The following is a 25,091-nucleotide window of genomic DNA, read 5'->3' on the forward strand; positions in this document are numbered from 1 at the left end:
TGGAAATTAAACATGATCATTGAAGTTCATGAGTGATGGTTTACTTCTCAGCCAAGTGCTTGTAATTAAGACTTGATTAGTCCGAGGCAAGACACTAACCTCCAATGACTTTTTATAATAGCATAGTTATTTTTAAATAATAAAAATATAAATCATTTTTTATCTATTTAGTTTTTATAGATTTTTTTAATGAATTTATCAGATTTTTCTGAATTTTATTTTTTTTCTTTTAGCCGATTGTTTGTGAATGCCAATCTGGCGACTGTAACAATTCAGATCCTTGTTCAAAAAAATTAGTCGAAAGGTATTATTTGAGTTCTTTAATTTTATATAAATATTTAAAATTTATCTAATACATAATTGATGTGGGACTAAATACACGTTTCTATAGGTCATCACATCTCCACCTATCTCTCTATGGCCCAAAGCAAACACGTGCATGCAAATAATTGATTAGACTAGGCTGACTTAGCCATGGACGAGTGATGGATGTTTCCAAATTTGACTCTCATATCTATCAAACTAGAACATGCCCCAAATAAGTAAATCTGTTTAGAAAGGGACAACCACAATTCATTTAAAGTTTATCTTGAAAATATACCGTGATAATTCCTAGTTTTTAAACAAGAAATCAGAAAAAATTTTCATATACAATATTTTTTCTACAAAGGGGGTCGATGTGTATAATCATTCAGCTAATGTCAATAAATAGTTTTGTCGGATTCTCTTGAATAATTTGTTTCTGTGCTTTATGTATGACCTCTTTCAGAACATTATCTAAAAAGCATGTGATAATTACGTACAAATATGTAATATTAACTATGTCAAGGGGTTAGATGTGAAATTATTATAGCCAATTACGTCGTCAAAATAATTTTCTGAATTACATCAAACTTGCCTCTTAAGAAAAAGATAACTGATCAGTTATTATTTGCTTTTTTTTTTTGTATATAAATTTCTTTAAGATATCATATTGCTTTCAAAGTATCTGAAATCTTGCACAGAGGGAGTTAACAACCGATGGTAGATATTTGATCTCGTCATAGATATTTGAACCATGCATTTATCCTATTCATTTGCGACTCCCTCATGCATGTCCAAATCTTCCAACTATGAGGAAGAATATCAACCAACGAATTAGCTTACGAATGTAGCCAATGGCAGTGATCTTACTTTTTGTGGCCACAATTACATTCTTTAAAATCTGATATAGTTATTTATGGTTGGTAGCTTTGGTTATAACTTTGCTAGATATTATGTTCTCTCTTGATTTCACCTTCCGTCTATCTCTTCTCCAAAAAAATCATATTTCTAAATCTAAAATCCTACAAAAAATCACATACTTTATTGATAATATGGAGAAGTAAAGGGGTTATATGTAAATTTTGTTTAACGAAGCACCATTACATGACACGTCAATTCATCAACTGGAAGATATTTTACACATGACCCTCCATTAAACATAACATTACCAACGCTGCGACGTACTCTAATAATATCGAGAACAAAGGGGGTTATCCATAAACTTTGTTCGAGTAACGACATATCGGCAACTAGATTGCCGACAATATGTACGCTTTCTGCACGCCCGCATAGCTCCGTTGCAGTTGGCCCAATTCCTCGCCGATCTGAAGCGCGCTTTAAGGGAACCTCCGAGTCTTACCCCTCCTTTCCTTATTTTCCGTCCTAGTCTGGGATCCGGACGCCGAGATCTCGAATCAGAGAAAACCGCGATTTCTGCGGCGCGTATATCGTCGCCGCCAAATCTCCGCAGCCAATTTCGTCGTATCAGGGATCTCCTCCAGGTGCGATGCCTTTTCCAATTTTTCTCCATTTTTCTTCTATAAGTTTTTATTGGGGCATAATTTTGGTGTAGAAGGGTTAGCGGAAGCCTAAGATCGGGGTTTTAAGTTGGAAAAGAGGGAGCGGATTTAGTCTTTCCGATCGGTTGAATGTGCTTTTATTCTACATTTTGATCGCCGCTTTCTTGCTTCACCTTTTTCTTTTATATTTAATAACGGCCCAGTTCAGTTCAGTTTCCTTGTTGCATGTTTTCAAGAAAATAGAAATCACATTGGATCGGTTTACTTCAAAAGGATTTCTTTTCTCCTCTTTGGGCCGAATCGGAGATCGCGTTTGATCTTTATTTTAATCCGCGGATTTTAATTTTACTTATCGCTCAAAGATTTGAGAAATATCGTGAAAATTATTCTTTTGAAACCGATTCTTGATCAGATAAAAAAAAAAAAAAATCTATCCTTGTAGTTCTAGTTCAGATTCCATTTCATTAACAAAGGTTCCGCTTTGCTCTGAGAAAAAAAAAGACCCTTTCTATTTCCACTTTTTAATGAATTTCCTTATAAATGTCAAAGCAGGAGAGGCAATCACAAGTCTCTGCATAGTCTTTTTAATTATTTAAAATTCATTGGATTTATTAGAAATATGGAAGATCCTTTTCTCCTATTCAACTACCAGTGCTATGTGTGAGAGAGAGAGAGCCTTGAATTTCTGGTCAACTGAAGTATAGTTTAATATACTTTATGTGCCATAGTTGAGAGAGCTTGTCTTAACTACTCAGATATTCATTCAATGGCATCTGTATAATAAATTCTTCTGCATGTTTTCAATTAATTTGCACGCCCATATAATACTCTTGAAACAACTTATTTGTTTGATGCTATATATGTGTCAACAAAATTTTGACTCGCAACTTAAGGCTTTGATATCGAGCAACCTTTGTTGAACTTAAAAAAGTGGAATCGAAGGATTTGAATTTGCAGGAAGATTTTAAGCATCAATTTTCGAGTGCAAAATATCCAAGAAAAAAGTAATGGAAGGAATTTTATCAGGGATCCATATTACTAACCAACATCATAGATGTTGGCTTCTTAAATTCATGCTGAGTTTTAGTCCCATTGAAAAAGAGCATCTTATCAACTGGTTTTTTAGCCTCAAAATTATCCTATCTGGGATCAATTGGTATCAGCATCAAGTTGTTGACAATCTCACTTCTTACAGTTACAATGCTATTTTGAACACTTCGAGGAATAAAAGGTTGAATATTATTTAGATGGGAAACGTGATGTTTTCAACTATATGCATTATATAAAAGATTGATAGAAGCGTAATTGATTTTGTTTTCTATGTGGGCTTGCATGCAGTGTGGAGTATTGATGGATAAAATGAAGAGTTGCTACTTGGGGGCCTAGAAAAAAAAACTTGGTTTATGCAGTCTGGATGAGCAGTGGAAATGCTATTGACTGTGGAAGGAGGAGGATTTTTTTCTTCTTCAGCATCAGGGTATAGTAAAGGCCTTGCCCTTCTGTTCCTTGGCCGGAGTTACGAAGAAAGGCTGATGAGAGTTTCACCGTGGAATCAGTATCAACTGGTTGAGCAGGAAGTTGAGACAGGATTTCAACTGGCTTCAAGGAAGAACCAATCTTCTTGTGGATGTGCTTCCTTCATCTGCTTTGGTTGTGCACCTGCAGGAATTGATGGTTCATCTCCTCCTAAAGTGGGTCCTGCATGTCAGCCTGAAGTTTTATCAGATTCTTCTTCTTCTTCTTCTTCTTCTTCTTCTTCTTCTTCCTCTTCTGACAAGGGCAAGTTAGCAATTAGTGATGCTGTTAATGGGAATGGAAGAAACACTTGTCTCAAGAGCAATCTAAAATGGCCCTCCACAGACTCTTCAGCAGTGGTTACTGAAGTTGATGATGCACATGAATCTGTGGAAGAGACGCCAAATAATACATCTCGCTGTGTTGAAAGAAGGAAGGTGCAGTGGACTGATGCATGTGGAAAAGAGCTTGCTGAGATAAGGGAGTTTGAAGTCAGGTATGTTTGGCTCCTAAATATTAGTAGACAATTTCAGAGAGAATTTTTAATATTTCACGTTGCTTATAAATTTTTTATGCATTAGATATTGATTGGAAGGAGACAATCCATGTATGACTTGGTTATATCATTTCTCTTTTTGTTAACTTTGCTAGATCAATTATTTTACTCATCCTTTTAGGAACTAATATAGTCCACAAAAATGTAAATCCTGGTCCATAATTGTGCCTATAGCTCTTAATGTGCATTTGGTTGGCCGTCATGCATTTATATGTGTAAGCTGTGTTTGATCCCATGTTGACAAAATCAGGAGGTTTCTTTCCATTTGCAATCATATCCATATGCATAATTTTATATCTATATATATATATAATTTTTTATGTCTGTCTATGAACCTTTCATTGTTTCATTCTTTTTTTTATTTAAAAAGAAAATTCTGAATTACTTATGACAAAATGGAAATGTGAAATTTTTGAGTAGTCTACTTCCCTTCAAATGATGAATCCTATATATAATATGTATTTATTTAATATGTATCAACACATAATTGTTTATTCTTACAAATGTTAGTGTGCACATATGAGTCTGTATACATATATAATTACATATGTGTACATTTATGTCCACATATATATATTATGTTTTTATGTGTGTGCATATTATGGACATAGACATGCATAGATACATACATGCATGCATATGCACATCTATGAAGGTCTAGGCAAGGGTTCACCAGGTGTTCTGAGGGATATTGATTGCCCAGGCAACAACTCTTCACGTCACGAGGCAAGATATCCAGAAGCAGAAAAGACACAAATAAGAGGGGATAAAACTGATGGGAATCTAGATATCCAGTTGAGATAATCTGGTGATGTGACATGGGATTCAGCAGTTCCGCTACGTGGATTTCATACATGGGCAAATGTTTCTAAGAGTAACATCTATGACATTCTGAATGGAAATGTTGAGTGGTGATATGAAACGATGTCTGATGATGAGTGTTACCAATCGTGTTGGTCAGAAATAATGCCAGTGTCCCTATGCACAGGATTACACCAATCAGATGGAGCATTGATGAAGGTTAACAAGTGACCAATGAAAAGTGCAAGCAAGTTTCTGGTGCTACTTTGTAGGCTATGGATCTTGTCGTAGGGGATTATGTGAATCATGTTTTAGATCTGATCTATGAGGTGTCATATGTCTATAGATCTCTTCTATTATATGGTTTTGGCTTTTCAAATGTTGGGATATTTCAGCCTTAACTGTAATATTGTCACCCTTATTATATGTTCATTCTATGAGTGATGGTGATACTGAGATGGGAAACCAATGGAATGGTTTGCACATGCAACTGGAGCATGATTGGTTCCTCTTGAAGAGGTAGAGGTATTGGATCAATATATCAAAAGGGGAGAGGACAGTTAAGAATTGGACCAATTGGTACAATAACTGAAGAAGTTAGCACAAGTATCAGTATGTCGTCCTGGATGAAAAATATTTGTAAATTCTAATATAGGCTGTTGCCAATGAATGACATGCTGGTAGGAGTCCATATTGGACTATGAGTGCATTCCTGGTTCTACTCCAATGCATATGCTTAGCTCCAAGGCGTTGTTGCCTGGACCTGTTGTTCATTATCTGTCGGTGTTGGGTACTGAGGTATCATTCAGGTATCGACTTCTCATGATATTGGAAGCCTTTATATTGGAAACACTCCCATAGTCATACAGCAATTATTATAACACTGATGACAAAGCTTTGTTATTATATTAGCTTGCATGGAACACAATAGTTTTAAGTCATCAATTTAGTTTCTGATGCATCTGTTCTGATTTCTTTATTAAATGCAATTCTTATGCTGCAATATGAAAATTTTAAATTCTGCAGTGATGATGGTTTATCAGATGATGAATTTGAACATGAAGGTATTGGAAGATGTGAGTGTGTGGTTCAGTAGATTTTATCTTCTATAAGACTGGATCAATGGACGGAAGAAGGCAGGCTTGGTTCTCTTCTCTGGCTACCGAACAACTGTGTCATGTGATCAGGCAGATGCTCGCAAAGTTCTACAACTTTCCACAGTAAAGTTGCCTGTTGCTTGCCTTTATCATCTACAGAGATATTCTTTGAACTGATTGCTCGCAGGGAGGAGATCACAACATAGGCAACAATTTTGAGACTGACTCCATTGTCCATTTCCTTTGTTTCAGCCCATGTTTGAGATATCCTGCATCCCTTTTTCAGGATTTCAAATTTGTCAATTTGGCATCTCAATCTCCTTGTATCTTGCTCATCTTTAATTTTAACCTTTATCACACAATGTTTTATTTGCTCGCTGATTCTACTATGTGTTAGTCTGTTGCCACTTATTTTGATGACCATGGATATCATTGATTGGCTCTTGTTTTCACTTATATAAATGCTTGCGATCTCATGTTCGTTTGAATCAGGGTATTGTGGGCAAAATCTGAGTCATCTGAGGAGAAAGGAAGAATAAGCGACAGAACTCCTCAGATAGAATCAGTTAATACAGAGCTTTATATAAAAATTAAGAACCATTATGGCTGTTATGTCTTTATAAAGATAGGAGAGAATAAGCTGTTGGATTCAGGTTTCAAGCTTGAAATTTGCTGATTCAGATCAAATGGTAGAAAGAAGACACTGGGGGAAAAAAATGCAGGTAGATTTATTCTTTCCGGCCAATGTTGGTGGCAACATGAGTTATTTCTTGTGCGAGGTGTTTCTTATGCGCGGAAATCATGTAACCTTACAATATTTAGAAAATTAATGATTCTTTTTTTCAATTCCAGAAGCAATTTGTTCCGATTGCTAACCTTTCAAATTAAGAGCAGAACTAAACAAAGATCCCCAGAGGTTGCTTCCACCTAATTGCACGCTGGTAGAGCAAAGTGATTATTTTCAGGTCATGAGTAAGTGAATGACATGAATCACCGGAGGATGCTTCTGAAGCTAATTTATGTTGATCCTGATGCTCAGTAGAGGTGCTAAAACCTGTCCTAATGCTTCAGGTTTTTGTTCTGAAATTTAAATAGGTTGAGTACGGGACAGATTCTTGGAGTTGATTAGGATCATGAGACCATGCATGTATTTGGGTTAAATTTGGATTGGGTGAGCTCATGATCATGTTGTGAAGTTTTAGAGGTAATTCTGTTCCTTTTGATACCACTTGTGAGATTTAAGAGCCAGCCAATGTTGGATCCTGTGGAGTGCAGTTAGTCATGGGTTGGGGAGACGGCCTCCATTCACATCATCTTGTGTCCTGTTCGCATGCAAGGCAAGTTAAACTAAATAGCAGAATATAGTAAGCAGACCGGAAACGAACAACGCCACCCAAATCTCAGAGCTCTCCATGGAAAACTTGGCCATATCTTATCCACACCTTCCGTATTCAAACCTTCTTCTTTATATCTTTCTTGGTTTTTTCCCCGTCCCTTTCTCCGTTCCCCCGCCACCCTTCTGCTTCCCAGAGAAAAGCCAGAGCGGGAGAAACACAGAAGAGAGAGAGAGAGAGAGAGCACAGGAAGAAGATATGTCTATTGCTCCTTCCATCCCTTCCATAAAGATTAAAATCTCTCCTCCTCATCATCCATGTAAGCTCTCTTTAAAACCATCCACCATTATCAAGAGCTCTAAAGCTGAGGGCCCTCTAAGGAGACCTGCAGCTCCTCTCTCCCCTTCTCCCTCTCCTCCTCCCCCATCCCTCTCTCCCACTCCTCCTGTGAAACCAGCCACCCCATCCTGGTCTCCTCGCACGCCGCCGGAAGCGGCGGTGGCGACGAAGGAGGTGGTGACTTTGGAGTACCAGAGGAAGGTGGCCAAGGAGCTGCAGGAGTACTTTAAGCAGAAGAAGATAGAGGAGGCAGATCAGGGTCCCTTCTTTGGCTTCATGAGCAAAAATGAGATCACAAATGGCAGGTAATTGTGTGCTTGATTCAAAAACAAAATAAATTCTGTAGAAAAAAGGACTGCTTTTAATAAATTTAATGTTTGTTTTTGGGTTCTTTTATGTGTTTCTGTTTTGTGAGTAGGATTTGATGGCAGGCAATTGGATGTCGGGGTTTCTCTTTATTCTTGAATTTTTAAGCAATATGTTACTTAAGGAAGCCGAGGACTGATGGTGATTATAAACTTTGAACTGGTTTTTTATGCTTCTCAATCTTTTTTCTCGTAAAGAAATGTTTGTTTGTGACGATGATGGTGGTAGCAATATTAACAGTAGTAGTAAAAATAATTTTTTATTTTAAAAAATATTGAGAGTAAGGATTTCTTCCCTAGAAATAACAAAATATTTTTTAAGACAGAAAATATAAATAATAACACCAACTATATTTTTTTTATCTTGATTTTTATATTTTTTATTTTTAAAAGTAGAAAACAAGAAATAAAAGCAATGCCAAATAGCCCTCAACATCATCTTCCACTGTTGACAATTGTGGTATGGGACTGGTTTGATATTGCTTTCTGTATTCTAACAAGGAGCCATTTGCATGGCTGGTTGTCTGTTTGACAATTACAGATGGGCGATGTTTGGGTTTGCTGTTGGATTGCTAACGGAGTATGCAACGGGCTCAGATTTTGTTCAGCAGATAACGATCCTTCTCTCCAATTTTGGGATTGTGGATTTGGAATGATACTTTGTAAGCATCAAATTGTATACAAGTCGAATCAGTCCAATTCAACGCATCTTATTTGATCGTTTTGAATTCGACTGATTCTTGTTAAATGGACCATTTGGACTGTCATTATATTGCATTTTCACTCTTTTGTTGAATTCTAACAACGTAAAGTTTCATTGCTCTTTCTTTGTTCATGCGGAGAATGCTTAGAGTTGCATTTTAACATCCAAAGTTAAGTGAATTTTTTTCTCATACCTGCATTTGTCACAGTAAAGTTGCATTTACTTTCTCACAAAGATTACATGGTCTTAAAAGAAAAATATTGTCAGATAGTTGCCTTCTACCGGGACAAAAGAATTCCCAAGACTGTATTGCCTTCATTGAAAAGTAAGGATCCTATGGCAGATTAAACAAGTAAGGATATTGAAGTTGTAATTTTATGAGCCAGATACCGAGAACAAAGGGCAGTCAGTTACCTATAATTGTGTCATTGTTACTACATACCTAACACCATTGTACTAACCATGTTCCTGTGAAATCTCTTTTTGTTAAGATTGTATTGCAAAATTTATCACACAGGTGAGATGGGAGTCCTGATTCTTGATCAGTAATGAGTTCATAGATTCATTCAAGGACCTGGTTCGTCACAAATAACAGAGCACCCAAACATAGCAGGGGTTGTTCTGTGCTTGCTCTTTTCCCCATTATCTTATATAGTGATTAACTGAAATGTTACCAAAAGAAATAAACTGTGCAATGCTTTCGAAGAAGCACGATCCAGTGTTTTAAAAAAACAGATTTTTGCAAGGATGATTTTGTTTTAGTCTCTATGGTGTGGACATTTAATCTAGAGGAGATCAAAATGTTGATAAATGTGATGAATTTGTGTGTATGTTTCAACCAAAAGAAATGGTAATGAAGATGGTATGCTGAATTGTGTTTGTTTCATCTAATGGAGATGGTAATGAAGATGAACTCGCGAAAAATCCATCACTCTCTGGTGGAAGAGAAGGAGTCTTTATTAGCTGTTTTGTTGTTTCCTTTGGAGGAGTTAGAACTCCATAAACTGTGGAACATTTTGGTTCCCTGGGAATTGTAAGCGCATGTAACTTGGGTTCCAGAGCACCAATCCTTATTTCCTACTCTTACCTGGAAGAATTTCTCTAGCAAGTGGAAGCATCTTCCTTTGTCATGATGACATGATTGGCCAAAGGACAGGACATATCTTGGTTCGCACTAGACAATAAGCTAGGCCTGATTTAAAATCCATGTTCTTTCAAGTTCAACCAACTTGCTAATTCTTCATATAAGTGCCATTGAGTCTTCTTGTTAGATTTAATTGGGTTCATCTGCAATGGTGCAGTTGCTGCTAAGGTGATAATACTTCTTCTGTTTGACTTGAAGAATTGTTGCAGCCTGGGTTTAAAAATGGGTTTAATTAGCAATGGTGTTGATCTATTTAACTAGTCTTAGATTTTAGAACTGAAGCCTGGGTTTAATAAATGGGGTTGATCTATAGAGTAACAAAATGCAATGGTGTAAATATTATTACCCACGCGATAAACATTTTTCTCTGCACCCTGAAAGAATGCTGCAGCACAATTTCATTTAACCAGATACATTTTGCTTGAAGAATAGTGTAAATATTTCCAATCTTTTTTCCTTTTCTTTTAGCCGAAAACAGTAATAAGAATTCTCAAATATTAATCCATCTTAAATACATTTTTGGTTAACAAAACCATGGATGGTGTTGCCGCTAAATTCTGAACCGAGGCTGAGATGCTGCTTGGCTCGCTTTGATGTTGGTAAGAGCCAAACTAAGTGAAATCGGATGAGACCGAGATGAGGAAAATTGGTTGCCTTTGAGGCTAACTTGTGAGAAGTCCACTTGCCGAAAAGATTTCGGCGGGAGGCCCTTCGATACTTGAGGATCGTCGAGCCATCTTTTTAGAAAGGGTAAAATACTGATCCATTACATGATTTGGCGTGACGCGTCTTAACTATAAGGTAGTGGTCGGCTGCACGTCAACAATGTGGAAACCGTTCTTCATGAGCAGCATGCGATGAGCAGCACGCGGTGGCAATTTCGCCGATCGTGCATTGACTGCAGTGTTGCCATAACTGTTGATCTTTATTAGCACGAGCAAAGTGGCACTTTGGTTTTTACTGAAGTTATTCACCTCGGTTAATACTGAGGCCTAAAAGGTTGGTCTAAATTGACGACAGGATGTCCAATATTTCTTACATCGGATGGCACATGGTTTCAACCTATAATGGTTGACAATGGTTGTTATTAGGTTGGATTCATCTGACCATGCATCTACAAAATTAATCAAAGGAGTGTTCTGTCTAACAAATGCTATGCCAGTTCTCATATGTATTTTGAAGTAAGAATTGCCGTATTTGAAATTGGCCCATAATTTTGGAGTTCTAAAAGAAGAAAGATGGTTTTCCCATGGGACAAGAGAAAATCCAATTTTCACTGACCGTAAAGTGGAGAATTTTTTTTCAAAAATATCCTTAAACTTTTATATAGAATGAGGTAAAAAAATTTTGTCCATTAAGAGCATAACAGGTATTTTACATAACTTGTTTAGAAAAGTAGATGTTTAACTAAATATAAGCTAAAATATGCCTCTTTTCTATTGTCCACCAAATATACAAAAATTAATTTTTTAAGTATCATATATCCAAATACCAGCTTCTCTTAAAAAAATGGTTTTTTTTTCCACAAATCAAATGAATCATTAGAATATCATGCCCTTCCTCCCAAGCGGCAATAATTCGTGCCAAAAATTGAAACCACCTCTATTGGAGAAGGATTTATTTGTTTATCAACTCTGAAGCGTACTACGCACGTTCAAAGACACGCCAAGATATGAAGGATGGCACCATCCTCCTTGTTGCTTTGACTCAGATTTTTCCTTTTTTAGGTGTCGATTCTAATTCGCGGAAGTCAAACTCAAAAAAGAATTTGACATTCGACATTAGACTAAAACTTGATGTAGAAGGAAAAGTTTAAGATGAACACCGGCTATCGTTTGGTTGGTTGGTTAGTGCTCTTCTTGGCGTGGAACAAGTTCAAGATTCAAAATTTGGTGGAGGTCATGTCTCCATCAAGCTATTCAGTATGGTTGACCAACAAAGGATATTAGTTATTCGAAATATTATAGAGATTTTGTCAACCGACTAAATTGGAAGGAGATTTAGTTTATATAGAAGTATGTTTTGGGAGAACCAAGAGAGATCGCCTCAGAGTGGAAATATAACGCCATGATTGCAAACAAAGCAAGCTTTCCTATAGCCTTTGAGATTGGTGCATGGCTCCTCCCCGATCAGTTTTCTCAGTGCCATTATTACTTGTTAGAGATGGAAACACATGAATCTCCGAGTCCACTCTGAAACTCAATATCTGCGGCATAACTAACTACAACAATGTCTTCCAAACTCATCTGTCATCTCATCAATAGCAACAACTATTGATCGGTTGGGTAGAAAAATTCAAATCCCAATTTAGAGTTTTGCTTAAGATTTAAAGTTCCATTCACAATTAGCCTATCCAAGAACTTGACCTCTTCTAATTAACTACGAAAGCTAGTGGGAAATTCAGGTCTCGCATGCGACCGTCCAGTCGCACCCGGACATTAATTGCGTTGCTAACGAACTCCCCACCGTCGGCCACTCGTCCACGTCAGCCCCGTTTGGAAAGAAGACGCGCGATGCTGTACCTCATGTTCCACGACCAGGATAAAACGACGACCTTTTAAACGCCTCGCGTCACCGCCCCATTGGTGACCGTGATGTCAACGCTCCATGTCAACGGCTATAATTGTTGGTAGATACCGGCCCATTTGACACCTCTTATAATTACTCGCGGCCAGCCTACCGTTACGATGCTCCGCGCACCTTGCATCCGGTTACAAGGGCTGAACTCGGCATTCCTTAATCTCGTGAGTAACCGCGAGTTAGTGGAACATAACTCAAGTAATATATATATATGGGACCATTGGGGACAAGTTACTCAGACCCATCTATTTCTTTCGGCGCTCTATAGCTCTCAAGGGAATCCGCATTCGAACCCACTTTAAGATCAGAAGATGAGTTCGATGAGGGCGCCCATCCTTTTTCTTGCTTATGTCCTCGTTTCAGCACTCCTGCACCCATGCCTTTGCCGAGACAGGAGAGCAGCCAAGAGCATGCCAAAGATTGATGGTAATTATGCTACTTATACGGTGTCATTTTTTTTGAACCCAAAAAAAAACATTTATGCTTTAATTAGATTCTCATAATATTACTTCTTTTGATGCAGCTAAGGCAGTCGATCAAGGGGTTGCCTATGTACTTATGCTTGCTGCCCTCATTGTTACGTATCTCATCCACTGATGCCGGTTTTGGTTTTTTTGTCGAGTATATGCTGTTTATAATCAGAGAAATAGTATGACTGTTATTGCATGCTTAGTATGCCACCCGTTGCTAGGAGACATCCAGGCTATGATCACTAGTGGAATGGCCTTGCAGATAAAACACGTGTATCATGAGACCAACGAGGCAACAGATTGGATAGCCTCTTACATGGCTAACCATTTTGGAGAGACTCTATGGCTAGAAGAGAGGGGATTATTCGGTGCACTTCAGGACTTGTTATTTTTTGACTTTTTTTAGATATATTCGTGCCTGATATGTATGATACATCTACTTCAGAGGAAAAAAAAAAAGAATATTGCCTAAGAATGATGCTTGAGTAAGGATGTACATTTTGTCTACCTTTGCCTGAAAATGATGTTGCAATGCACGGTAGATAAAATTGCACGAATTACGTGCAATAGATAATAATTCTATTCCTAAAATTATCGTTGACAAAAAGAAAGAAAAAAGACAAGTAGATTAATCTTCTGCTTGACGTACTTACGGACCCTAACTCTCATACCGTCTGGTTCCACGTTTATCGTTAAACACACGTATTTGTATCTAAGTCGTTTGATGGGAACTGGGTGGCTTCTGATAGACTACAAGTCGCTGGAGATCAGTCCTATCCAAGGGATGACCATAGTGTCGGAAAACCAAGTCAAACTTTGACTCTTGTTGTGGCCATGTCATTTATACCCACTCCATCTATGCAGCTCATGAAGTAAGCATTCAATTGGCACCGCTGCTTCTACACCCCATCGGACGACTAGAAGCCTGCAATCAGGTGGACAGGAGAAACTGCCCTCCTTTACTTGGATAGGGGATTTATCTTTCGCTTGAAGGAAGGATTCATCTTATTTTGCATGAATCTACTATAGAACTACCGATCAATCGCTTTGAGATATATATAGACAGATAAATGGCAGAGTTCGGAGTGCTTTAACATCTATAAAGTTGGTGATCCAATAGTGAATTCATACGAAGGTGAATCCTTCATTTGCATTAAAATTACAACCTTGTTGCCTTTTGTCATGCCTCCGAGCCGCAAGTCAGGGTCGCGGCTACCGCCGCATACTCATAGAGAACCATTCTCACAAGCATTTATGGCAACTCAACATGATATCATAAACAAATAGCGGAATAATTTTAAATAATAATGTTCAAACCTTAATCTAAATAACTAATTCAAAATTAAAGGGCTTACAAGACCAAATAATATTTTAAAATTTTACATTAATATTAAAAATTTCGTCTAAGTAAAGATATCAAAATCTTGTCTCTAGTCGCTCTCCAATAATAAATCTCCGAGTCAAGCTAATTCTTCGAATATGTAAAAATAGTAAAAAATTGTATAATGAGCTAGACAACGCAGCAAGCAATAAACACTTTAGGTCAGATCTGATAAACAAGCAAACCGATGAATTAGAACCCTATTATAGGATTGTGTTGGAACTATAACCTAATTTACAACCCACAAGCCTAAAATCTGATCTACTCGGGTCGTGGTTGAGTCAATCCAATTGCAGTCCTATTTAGGTCCATCCGCAACCAATTATAATGCAATAGGGCCCTATTTTGTTTTAAGATATTTTTGGTCAATGGTGCATATTTTGATTCACTTAAAAGTGTCACAATTTTTATTCGCATATTTATTCATGCATTCATATTTTTAGCAGTGGTATGGACAAGTTAGTTTGCCCTCCGCAACGCCGCCATACCCCGTAGTATAGAGTACTGCTGCGTTTCGACTGAACCGGCCCGGCCCACTGCTAAAGCCGGTTTATAGGGTACTTTTCGGGCCATGATGCCAATTCTGCCCCTTCGTCGTTGCCCCAAAAGCTGGGGCTAGAAGGGAAACATAGCGCTGAACATTGTTATAAATGCAGCATCCCGGCCTTTTCTCCCGGTTCCAAAGTTCCAGCCCTAAATTCCCCTGGCCCTCACCCAAAAGAGAGCTATCCCCTCGCCCTCCTGGCTTTCTCGAGGCTTCGTCTTCTTCTTAACGTTTTCTAGGGTTTTTGCTCTTCGATTGGTTTCGTCGCAGGAGAAGAGATCGAGAGCGTCGGAAACTTTCGTCCCGATTTGGAATTTGGTGCTCGGGGATTGGAGCGGATCGGAGCGGAGCGGATGGAGAGCTCGCGAACGAGGAAGCGGCCTCGGCTCGTGTGGGACGTCGCGCCTCCCGAACAACGAGAGGTCCATCCGTGTCCAGATGCTAGGGTTAGGGGTTGGGATTCCGAGGAGGTAGAGGAAGGGGAGGCTAGGGTTAGGGTTTTAATGTATGTTGGATTCTGAGCGGGTATGGAAATGGTTCTTGATGTATTCTGTGTAGGATGCTGTCCGAGATGAGGCGGTGCCCGGCACGAGGGGTGCAGCATCGCCTCCGTGGAGGGATGACGATCGGGAGGGGCACTATGTCTTCGATCTTGGGGAGAATCTCACTCCGCGATGTAAGATTTCTTGTCCTGCTTCCCGTATCTTTTGATTTGAATCGGGAAACCTGAAAAGAAAAAGAATGTTTTTTTTTTCCTCTAAAAAATCAAGAAAATATTCTTAAGAGTCTGGAAATCTATTTTCATGAATGATTTCTTTCTCTCTTTGAAATCGAGAATATCTTTTCACAGTTCCAATTTGATGCTGCTGTGCGAATCTTGGTGTATTTAGCTTCTGCAAGTATGATCTTTGAGTTGTGATATTAAATGAATGAATTCATGCAGTGACATGCATAACAGGATGCGTCATGTAAATTTCTAAAATCTGATAGCACAACAAGTGAGTGCATATTTTATTTTGACTTATGTAGTGAGGACTTGGTCTTGGAGCCATGGTAATCTCATTAAAAGATTTAACGCGCTCATTAAATGACTGAATGCTTTTAAGGTTGAGACAGATATTGCTTTTTTACGATCAAGATACATATGTGTGGCTCTTCATAGCTAACTAACTTTCACTGAAAGACATTGTGATATCTTAATTTATAAGTGACACAAGAGATGAATATTCTGTTAAGCATTATAAGAACAAGATCAGGCATCACTCCGAAGTGGAGCCGATTGAATGATGGTTCTTTCGATAGGATGCTAAGGAACTTAAGCTTAGACTAACAAATCACTTCTGTCATGTACGATACTGTAACATGTTACCTTTTGGAGGCATTCAGAACAGATTACAATATTTCTTCATAGACTATAGGGAAATGGAGGGTTTATTTAATTTCTGAACCATGGAGCTATGTGCATTATGATCTGGGAACTTATGAAAAATATGTTGTTAAAACTGTTCTGGGTACTGTATTGTCCTCCCTAAGTTTAGAGGTCTGATTGGAATTATGATGGGATAAGTTCCATTCCTTCTCCAGCCTGGTTAGCAGCGTGATCTTGGATGTAGAAGTCAGTGCCCATTAAAATGCTTTTGTACTCATAGGAATTTGAAAGGTGATAGTAGTAGTCCTTTAATTTGTTAACGTGAGGTCGTCATCTGGTTTTCATTATCTGACATGGTTTCCCCTTTCCAGTAATGCTGCAAGCTCTTGAAGTCAAAATTGTTGCAATGAGAATTGCTATCTATGTTATATGACACAGTCCAACATGACATTCTTAGTCGTTGTTGCAATGTAAAAACTCGTGGCAAGTTTAAAGAAAAGAGAGCAATGGACAAAATTAGTGTTCTTTCTTTGATATTAATGCCTTTTGATACCACAAAGACCTCTTGAAACACATATAGGAAGAAGAATATTCTATTAAAAAATCAAGGAGCACAAAAATATTGAAACATGTGTTTATACAAATCAGAATATATATTTTTTTTAAAAATGTCATGAAGAATGACAGTTGTCAAGATCACCATTTGTAGAGGTGCATCCAAACGCATCTTTATGTTTTACTTTATAATCAGGTTATTGTGATTCAGCATTTCATCAAGAGACGGCCTTAATACCTGCTTTAAGAAGCGTTACTGTCATGGAAGGGGAAGAGCCTTTTTAAACTTCTGCTCAATATTTTTTTTTTATATCATTCATTTTATAATTTACTACCATAACCATGATGCTGTAAGATTAGATCATCGGAAGCTTAAATTTTTCTTACATCTTACTAATATTGATGTTTTATTGCTCTCATCATCATGCATGAACTCTTCATCATATTCTATCATGTTATATCATCATGTATGAATTCTGCATGTTCTATCACTCCTCACATCTTGCTTAAATGCATCGGAAGCCCTCATTTGCATATTTTGGTTCTGAGATGTTCTTTTTATTTTTTTTTTGTTTCTAAAATTGATGCAAAAAATAGAGATCATTTACATTTTTCCCATTCAATCATGCAGATAAAATACTTAGCAAGATGGGGGAAGGTGTGCTGTCTAAACTTAACTTTTTTCCTTGATATTGTCATTATTGTCTTGGTTAGCAAGACATTGGTACTGCAGGCACTTTTGGCCGTGTTTTGGAATGTTGGGATCGTGAAGCACGTGAATTTGTGGCAATCAAGGTGGTTCGTAGCATACGCAAGTATCGTAATGCTGCAATGGTTGAAATAGATGTCCTTACTCATCTTGCTAAGAATGATAAAGATGGATCAAAGCGGTAGGTGGCTGACTTTGTAGTTTTAAGTTGCTTATTGATGATATCAAGCTTCAGTTCTTTTACTCCTCCGAGTTTCTTCTCTCAGTTGTGTCCAGATACGAAGGTGGTTTGACTACCGAAATCACATATGCATTGTAAGTACAGCTCTGGGCTTTATTCATGTTATTGACTTATAATATTTCATTCAGCCTTTATGACTACTCTACATGCATTCTTCTATCTCCTAGAGCATGATCTGTTCGATATCATCTTGATGCTACTATCTTTCCTTGGTGAAGATAATCAGGCAAGTGCCGCTTAAGGGCTGCCTTAGTTTAGTCATACTTCGAGATTGCTGATGACTATTATCATTACTTGACACACCTCCGGGTGCCCCTCATTGATTGATTTCCCTCTCTTACTGGGTCATTAAACAATTCACAGCCTTTATAATCAATTTCGAGTTCATGAATATTGAGGATTAGGAAGAGCATTTTCCTCTAGAAAATGTTGGTATTTGTTTGGTGGCGCATTCTTTATTGGCAGACTTCCTGTCGAAGACCCAGTAGCTGGAGGGTAGAATTCCTGCATACATAAATTGTTATCTGATATTGCTAAATGGAGCTCTAGAAGAGTTGATAGGGTTAATTCATTTTTAATATTAATTAAATTTTAATTCTCTTTGGAGATAGGAAAACTGATTGTTGCAAATTCTTGATATATTATGTTCTTTTAAGGTTTGTTTATGGTACCGGAGAACTAAAAACAAATATTTTCTTTGAATGAACTTTGATGATGCTATCAGGTATGTGAGAAGCTTGGGCCGAGCTTATATGATTTCCTAAAGAGAAATAAATACTGTCCATTTCCTGTGGGACTTGTGCGGGAGTTTGGACGTCAGCTTTTGGAAGCTGTAGCATGTCTGTTGATTATTCGTAGCTTCCTTTATTTTTCATTCTCTGGATTTTCATTCCTAACCACTCTTATAGATCTATTTGTTCTTCTTTTTTTTTTCAGTGTGAAGTGGCAGGATTAACCTTTTTATTTTTTCCTTTTCTGAAAACATAGATATGCATGATTTACGCCTTATTCACACTGATCTGAAGCCAGAAAACATTCTTCTTGTGTCTTCTGAATATGTAAAGGTTCCAAGCTATAAGGTATTTTGACTAATGCAATTTTTAGAAATCATATGATATTTTGCTATCAGGTACATGGACTCAGTAGTTTTGAATGAATGCTTGGGATGATACAGAGGAATTCACCAGATGGGACGAACTTCAGGTGCTTGCCAAAGTCGAGTGCCATTAAGCTGATTGATTTTGGTAGTACTGCTTTTGAGAATCAGGACCATAGCTCCATTGTTTCAACAAGGCATTACAGGGCCCCTGAAATCATATTAGGTAAATTAGCTTTTTATGATAGAAGTGTTGGCTTCACAAACTCGTCTGAGATGCAGGATTTCCTAAGTGAGGTTCTTGGTTTTCTGTTGTGATTTTAAGGGAACAAAGTAACAAACTTTTCATGGCTATAAGGCTGCAGCCATAAGAGACCGCTGGAGGCTAGATTTCAATGTGTTCCTATGCACAAAACTGGAAAATTGTTCCATTTTTTTTAGTTAAATCTCTTTTTAGAAGTTTGAGCCACATTTCCTGTGTGCATATAATCAATTTTGAGTTAGACCTGTGCATAGTAATTGGGAGATAAAACTTTTGTTGCAGTAGTCTTATTGTTCCTTTAGACAAATTTAGCTTTCCTAGATTTCTAGTTTCTGAATGCTCTTCAGTAAAAAGTCTTACCCACTTCCTTGTTTGAATAAACTCTGTTGTCTTAAACTATGATTCTGAGCAGAACTTGACACCTTTTTTTCAAGTCTTTTTTTTTTTTTTAATTTACCCTTCTTTTCCATAGTAAGAAAACTTTGATTTCCCTCATTTTCCATTTCTCGCTTGATTCGGTTTATCTTGGGTACTTCTTGTAGTGCCCCATGGCTGTTGCTAATTTATGCTCTATGTTTTCCTCTCCCATGATAGAACCCTATTGCCCAACCTGTTATTATCTTTAATTTGAATTAGTTAAACAGAATTTATATGTGCGCATGCACATGAGTTCATTCATGCATCTGTGTAGGTATAGCAGATATTGTGAAGCTAGATATTATTTGTAGGGAGTGTTACCTACGCATTTAGCATGAGCACTGAGTGTCTATTGCCATGCCAAGGTATTCATCTGTGCCATAGCATCTGGCACTTGAATACCAATAATCTGACACAGGTACACTTCATGCAAAAGAAATAAATGTAATTGTGAATTTATCTATCTTTGTTAACTACTAGACTGTTGCAATGTGATGCATCTTGTTAAAAAAACTTACATCTATTGCAAAATTGCACTAAAAGAAAATCAGTAGAAAGGTATAACATTTCTGTTGAATTAGGTGTACATGTTAGATTATAATGTCCATCACTCAAAATAATAGAGAATAAAAGCATTCTTGTACAAAATGCTTCTTTGACTAGTAACACCCTATTTTTATGATGCTAAGGGGTCTCGTTCCATCTTCAGTCGTGTCTTAGTATGTGCTAGCACTCCAAAAACCATAGAACTAAAGCTTTCAAGGGACATTGTACGACTGGCCTTATGTTATATGAGTTAAATAAGTTGGGGAGCATGTATTTCCCTTCATTATAAATTTCCTTGGGTGGCATATGTATGATATGGCAATTTATATTGTTGGATTCATGTTGATGACTGAAAGTTGCTTCAATTATAGGATCATCAAGTGCCCTGAGTTCCTGTCGTATTTTCTTCTTGATTTGCAAAATTGTTGTGATTTGTTTGTCATGAGTCAGCATCATTTTTTTAATGCTTGTCCTCATCTTATCATCATTGAATGATTCTTATATCAGGTTTGGGTTGGAATTATCCTTGTGACATTTGGAGCGTTGGTTGCATCCTTGTTGAGCTATGCTTGGTCAGTCTGCCAACTTGTCACAGATTTAATATTAGAGAGGATAAGTGGATTGCCTCGCATCCGTAATGGATATATTTTTATTCTAAGCATGTTTCAGGGTGAAGCATTGTTTCAGACACATGAAAATTTGGAGCATTTGGCCATGATGGAGAGGGTTTTGGGACCATTGCCAGAACATATGATACAGAGAGCTAGGTAAGGTTTCCGTATGTGTTGTATGTGGAAGATTGCACATTGTATTGATGAAAAATTATATGCTTATATATAGGTTTGTCTGCAATCTGCATGCTTGAGGTGTTCTTAATTGCCTTTAGAGTTGACACTCTTTTGTTTCAGGTTGCTTTGTTTTGCAGTGTTGTTTTCTGTATAGTTGACATTTTATGATAATTTCTAGCTCAAAATGGAGAGTTTGGATTAGACATACAACAATGTGCACGCTCTAGTCTTAAGAGTGAAGGAATTTGAAGTTATTGGTTTCTAAACAACCTCAACATTTAGGGATTTCCTGGACATCGGGCATGCGTATGGCATCAGGGAGAATTTGTTGACATGGAGAGTTGTATTATTCATGTGGTTGGACTATGACTATTATAAACCATATGGAAGTTCACTGCACTGTGATTGATTAGAACTATGATTTGCAATGCTCCAACACTGTAGGAGTCAATGGATCTCCAATCTGTTTTATCTGTCTGATTTTGTTCATTATTTATTGGCCGTTTTCTATGTCTAGCATGCCAGAGCATTCAGACTCCCCTGAAGAGATTCAGAGATCAGTTAGTTTACACTTTTGTATACTAGTTAGTGATTTATCGTGATAGCATTGCATTCTGAACTGCCCAGATTCTTTGAGGATGGCTGTCTTTAAGAGATTTCGTTTTAGTGGCAGTTGGTACCTTCTTTCCTTTCTTGTGACACAGATGTGTTGGACTGGCCAATTTGTAGTAAACATGAGAACCAATGATGCATTAATGATCAAGATATGACAGCTGTAGGAACTTATTCCAAGATCAGTATGTTCATGGTCCACCTGAGAGTTCTCATGCACTTCTCATAATTTATGATCAGGGTTTGATATCTGTTGATACAGTAGACTACCAAAAATCAATTGGTTTATTTGTTGAACTCAGCAGACAACTATCTGGAACCTAATTGTGTTTTGAAGCAAGAGAGTTTACCATGATACTGACGCTATTGCTTTTGATATACCGTAATATAAAGTCACGGTTTTCATGTTTACATAACTGCGCTGCTTAATAGCAAAGATCTGTTACACCAAGAAACTGTTCTTTTCAATTGTTGTTGCATATACTTTACTATTTGTGCTTAGTTTTTATAGAATTAATTGTTTGCATCTTATACCTCCTTTCTGGCATTTGCAGTCCCTCGACATCAAAATATTTTAGGCGAGGGATGCGGTTGAATTGGCCTGAAGGTGCTGTGTCAAGAGAAAGTATCAGGGCTGTAAGGAAACTTGATCGACTTAAGGTATGTGTTCGTTCTGCTGTATTACAATAATTCATTGATATCCAAGTATCTATTGGATTAGATCATTATCATTTTTTGCATATATATTGAAAGGCGGAGGGTCCATTATAGCATGCATTTGGATGATTTTGTATTCAGATTAATGTTCTTTTTGCTTGCCATTGATTAGGAAATAATGGAGATTTCAAGTTGAAATTATCCATGAAGGCTAATCTGGTTTGGAGAATCAGGTTATGAAAGCAATTTTTAAAACCCATCTAGGACGTAGGTTGTCATAGCACAGCATTGTCTTATGACCAGGAAATGAAAGCACGTGCTATGCACGTTACATTTGGTAGGTTTATAATTGGAAAAAACTGGTGATGTAAAATTTATGAAAAATTGGTAATTGGTAAAATAAGGGTGTGATACTTCATTCTTTTTTGAAAAATCATTTTACTTACAATTAATGAATGACCACAAAAATTTAATTCTAATTCTTGTATCAAATGAAACGTATTTTTTTGAACTTCTGGGCTATAGGTTGTCCGGTAACTAATTAGAATGCTTTTGGAAAGGGTATAAAGATGCATCAGTCATCATGGGGTCAACAATTTTACATGGGAATTTGTTGGTAATCATATAGAGTAAGCTCAGCGGCAATAGACAAATCAGGTAATGGAAATCTTGTAAGAGATAAAACAGAAGCCTAGTTGTTGTAGCAGTTAGTAAACAAATTATAATCTTGTTATTGTCAGCTATGCTATGTTTTGTGACTCAGGTCATCTGCAATAGTTTGGCGAGCCTAATTTGCAATTAGATAAATGCAAATGTATGATATCAGCCATTATAGTATGCCCTTTACACAAAACTGAGACCATAATGATATAATACTCTGTGAAATGTCATGTTTCGTAATAATGATTCATGCTGCATCGTTCTTAGATTTTTAAGTAATCAAACTGATCAAGAATTCTATATACTGATTACTGTTGTGGTAATCCATCCTGATGACGCAGGTTGGTGAGTGGGTGCTGGGGAAGGAGTCTGAGAGAAAAAAAGGGGGTGCGGGGGTGCGGAAGGGGGAGGTTGAACGAGAGAGTGGGGATCCTTTGTGTTTGGGGCAGTGAGCGGGTGCCCAGGGAGGAAGGGGATGTTGAACGAGAGGGAGGGATCCTTTGTGTTTGGGGAAGTGAATGGGCGCCCAGGGAGGTTGAGAGAGAGCGAGAGTCATCACGGTGAGACTGGTTGGAAACTGGTTAAGTTAGATTTTCCTGGATCTGCACTAATTGCGAAAGGTTAGGATAAGTCTCCATTTTTTTGACAAAAAAAATAGGAGGAAGCACCATAGCAATTCCCTTGCTGCTATGTTGACTCTCGGGGCAGCTGTGATAATAAAGATATGTTGAGCATTGTAACCTTTAAGAAGCATATGTTGTCCGATGTTTGTAAGATATGCAAACCTATAGACCTAGCTAGCGTGAGATCAAATTTATTTTTCAATTGTTGTATGGGTGCACAAGTAATATAGGATGTCAATAAAAATAGTGGAGCTTTTGTTTATAAAGTTTTGGGCAGTAGAGCTTTCGTTAATAGTACTTTTTAATAAAAAAATATTTACTGTTTGCTAACTATATTTTTTAATAAAGTATGGCATTCATCTAAAATTTGTTTGATTACTCCTTTTTTGGCATTACTATGGATAGTGGAGCTTTTGTCTATAAAGTTTTGGGCAGTAGAGCTTTTGTTAACAGTACTTTTTAATAAAAAAATTATTTACTGTTTGCTAACTATATTTTTGACATATCGTGGAACTTTAACCGCTCCTTGGTAACCAAATTGGGAACACATTTTTGGTATCAGAAAATAATAACAAAAGACATCTTATAGTGCTTTAAATTATCTAATTGTTTGGACTGTCAAAACTGTTATTATAAAGTACTCTTAATTTACAAATTATTTATTTTAATATTTAACCTAAATAATATAATAATTAATGATTTTTTTAAATTTATTATATAGTAATATTTTTCATTATATTATTGTATTATAAATTCATAATAATATTAATATAATGTAGTGAAATAAATTATTATTTTAGTCTAGAATATTAGTATTATATTATCAGATTATTATAGTATATTAATATTATATATTATGATATGATTATTAAATAGAATGATTGAAGATAATCGTATCATATTGTGTTATATTGTACCAGCGAAAACTGTTATTATAAAGTCTTGTATAAATTATGTTTAAATTAATTTTTTAAAAAGTTCCATTGCTAGGACTCTAAAATTAATTGAGTTCTGATGAATTGTCATTTTCGCTACCTTTCCTACAGGACTTGGTTTCCCAGCATGTGGAGTACTCCAGGGCTTCATTGACCAATTTATTATATGGCCTTTTGAAGTTTGAACCATCAGAGCGGCTGACGGCGCGGGAAGCGCTCCACCATCCTTTCTTCAAAAACTCAACATGAAAAGCTGAAGGAACAAGTGGCTAACTTGGGAATTGGGATGTGATTTATTTAGAGTTTTGATGCCTGTATGGGAGAAAAACAACGGGAAAAAAGAGGAGTTTCCCGTTGCGTCAGTGTTAGTTTTTGTAGCCTGAGACCTTTGTGTATGTCATGCTGCTGGATGACTGCATCAGATTTTGTAGCCTGAGACCAATGTGTATGTGATGCTAGTGGATGCCTGCATATATATGTAATAGCACATGGCCTTCAGAAGACCTGGTGCTATGAGCTGCATTTGTATTAAGTTTTTTTTTTTTTTCTTTAAATCTTTTTGATTTTTCTTGTCACCGTGAATGTTGAGATACATAGCTTGAAGCTTGGGGGGGTTCGTGGAGGCTTCCACCAACCATTCTGATTTGTGATCTTTAGTTGTGCTCATCATAACTAAATCAAAGAACTATGTGTTGTTTGGTGATTGCGGTTTTGGTTATTAATTTTAAACCGGATTTCTCCGCTCTGATCACGTCAATGCTGGCGGATACCTGATACCTTTTTGAACCACGATGTTTTGAACCACCATCAACATAACTGGTGGTGGATGCTGGACGGGAACTTCTCTGTTCGAGATAAAAGAAGGGGTTGGGCCGCTGGGGCATTCATGGTAATGAAATAATCATCAGCTGGTCTTTTTAGTAAGTAGATTTCATCTGAAAACTGTGCGCAAATATTGATTTTACATTT

At 37.1% G+C, this 25,091-nt stretch overlaps 3 protein-coding genes across 10 annotated transcripts; all 3 read left to right on the plus strand.

Annotated features, from left to right (window-relative positions):
- Positions 1-1,608: 1,608 nt before the first annotated feature.
- On the plus strand, positions 1,609-6,181 carry LOC103720684 (uncharacterized). Of its 4 annotated transcripts, none has more exons than XM_088705118.2 (3): positions 1,609-1,805; positions 3,162-3,834; positions 4,598-5,710. In XM_088705118.2, exons 2-3 carry the CDS (start codon positions 3,251-3,253, stop codon positions 4,662-4,664), a joined length of 651 nt encoding a protein of 216 aa, XP_088561244.1. In that variant the 5' UTR covers positions 1,609-1,805; positions 3,162-3,250; the 3' UTR covers positions 4,665-5,710. The 4 variants fall into 4 exon arrangements, with proteins under 4 accessions (XP_088561244.1, XP_088561245.1, XP_008808748.3 ...); XM_088705119.1 differs by lacking the exon at positions 4,598-5,710 and adding an exon at positions 5,760-6,181 and having other exon boundaries at positions 1,610-1,805; XM_008810526.6 differs by lacking the exon at positions 4,598-5,710 and adding an exon at positions 5,739-6,181 and having other exon boundaries at positions 1,611-1,805.
- Positions 6,182-6,392: 211 nt separating this feature from the next.
- Positions 6,393-8,652, plus strand: LOC103720677 (light-harvesting complex-like protein OHP2, chloroplastic). Its single transcript, XM_008810507.4, has 2 exons — positions 6,393-7,770; positions 8,372-8,652. The coding sequence occupies exons 1-2, from the start codon at positions 7,205-7,207 to the stop codon at positions 8,484-8,486; spliced, it is 681 nt and encodes a 226-aa protein (XP_008808729.4). The 5' UTR covers positions 6,393-7,204; the 3' UTR covers positions 8,487-8,652.
- Positions 8,653-14,743: 6,091 nt separating this feature from the next.
- LOC103720700 (serine/threonine-protein kinase AFC3) lies at positions 14,744-24,825 on the plus strand. Of its 5 annotated transcripts, none has more exons than XM_008810545.5 (12): positions 14,744-15,074; positions 15,211-15,328; positions 17,208-17,234; positions 17,310-17,466; positions 17,552-17,600; positions 18,251-18,365; positions 18,514-18,605; positions 18,701-18,848; positions 20,355-20,419; positions 20,517-20,614; positions 21,802-21,907; positions 24,234-24,825. In XM_008810545.5, exons 1-12 carry the CDS (start codon positions 15,006-15,008, stop codon positions 24,369-24,371), a joined length of 1,182 nt encoding a protein of 393 aa, XP_008808767.1. In that variant the 5' UTR covers positions 14,744-15,005; the 3' UTR covers positions 24,372-24,825. The 5 variants fall into 5 exon arrangements, with proteins under 5 accessions (XP_008808767.1, XP_026665857.1, XP_026665866.3 ...); XM_026810056.4 differs by having other exon boundaries at positions 14,747-15,122; XM_026810065.4 differs by lacking the exon at positions 17,208-17,234 and having other exon boundaries at positions 14,750-15,122; positions 17,291-17,466.
- Positions 24,826-25,091: the final 266 nt, after the last annotated feature.

Source organism: Phoenix dactylifera, chromosome 9 (assembly GCF_051530095.1).
Source record: "Phoenix dactylifera cultivar Ajwa chromosome 9, Ajwa_hap1_PhDact_Kaust_v1.1, whole genome shotgun sequence".
Classification (NCBI taxonomy): Eukaryota; Viridiplantae; Streptophyta; class Magnoliopsida; order Arecales; family Arecaceae; genus Phoenix; species Phoenix dactylifera.

Bases quoted from the DNA above. Each gene is read 5' to 3' on its own strand.
- LOC103720684 (XM_008810518.5), top strand. From the start codon at position 3,251: ATGCTATTGACTGTGGAAGGAGGAGGATTTTTTTCTTCTTCAGCATCA. The intron at 3,835-5,721 runs GTATGTTTGGCT...TAAATTCTGCAG, and splicing joins ATAAGGGAGTTTGAAGTCAG to TGATGATGGTTTATCAGATG.
- LOC103720677 (XM_008810507.4), top strand. From the start codon at position 7,205: ATGGAAAACTTGGCCATATCTTATCCACACCTTCCGTATTCAAACCTT. The intron at 7,771-8,371 runs GTAATTGTGTGC...TGACAATTACAG, and splicing joins AATGAGATCACAAATGGCAG to ATGGGCGATGTTTGGGTTTG.
- LOC103720700 (XM_026810056.4), top strand. From the start codon at position 15,006: ATGGAGAGCTCGCGAACGAGGAAGCGGCCTCGGCTCGTGTGGGACGTC. The intron at 18,606-18,700 runs GTATTTTGACTA...GGGATGATACAG, and splicing joins TAAAGGTTCCAAGCTATAAG to AGGAATTCACCAGATGGGAC. The intron at 21,908-24,233 runs GTATGTGTTCGT...CCTTTCCTACAG, and splicing joins GGAAACTTGATCGACTTAAG to GACTTGGTTTCCCAGCATGT.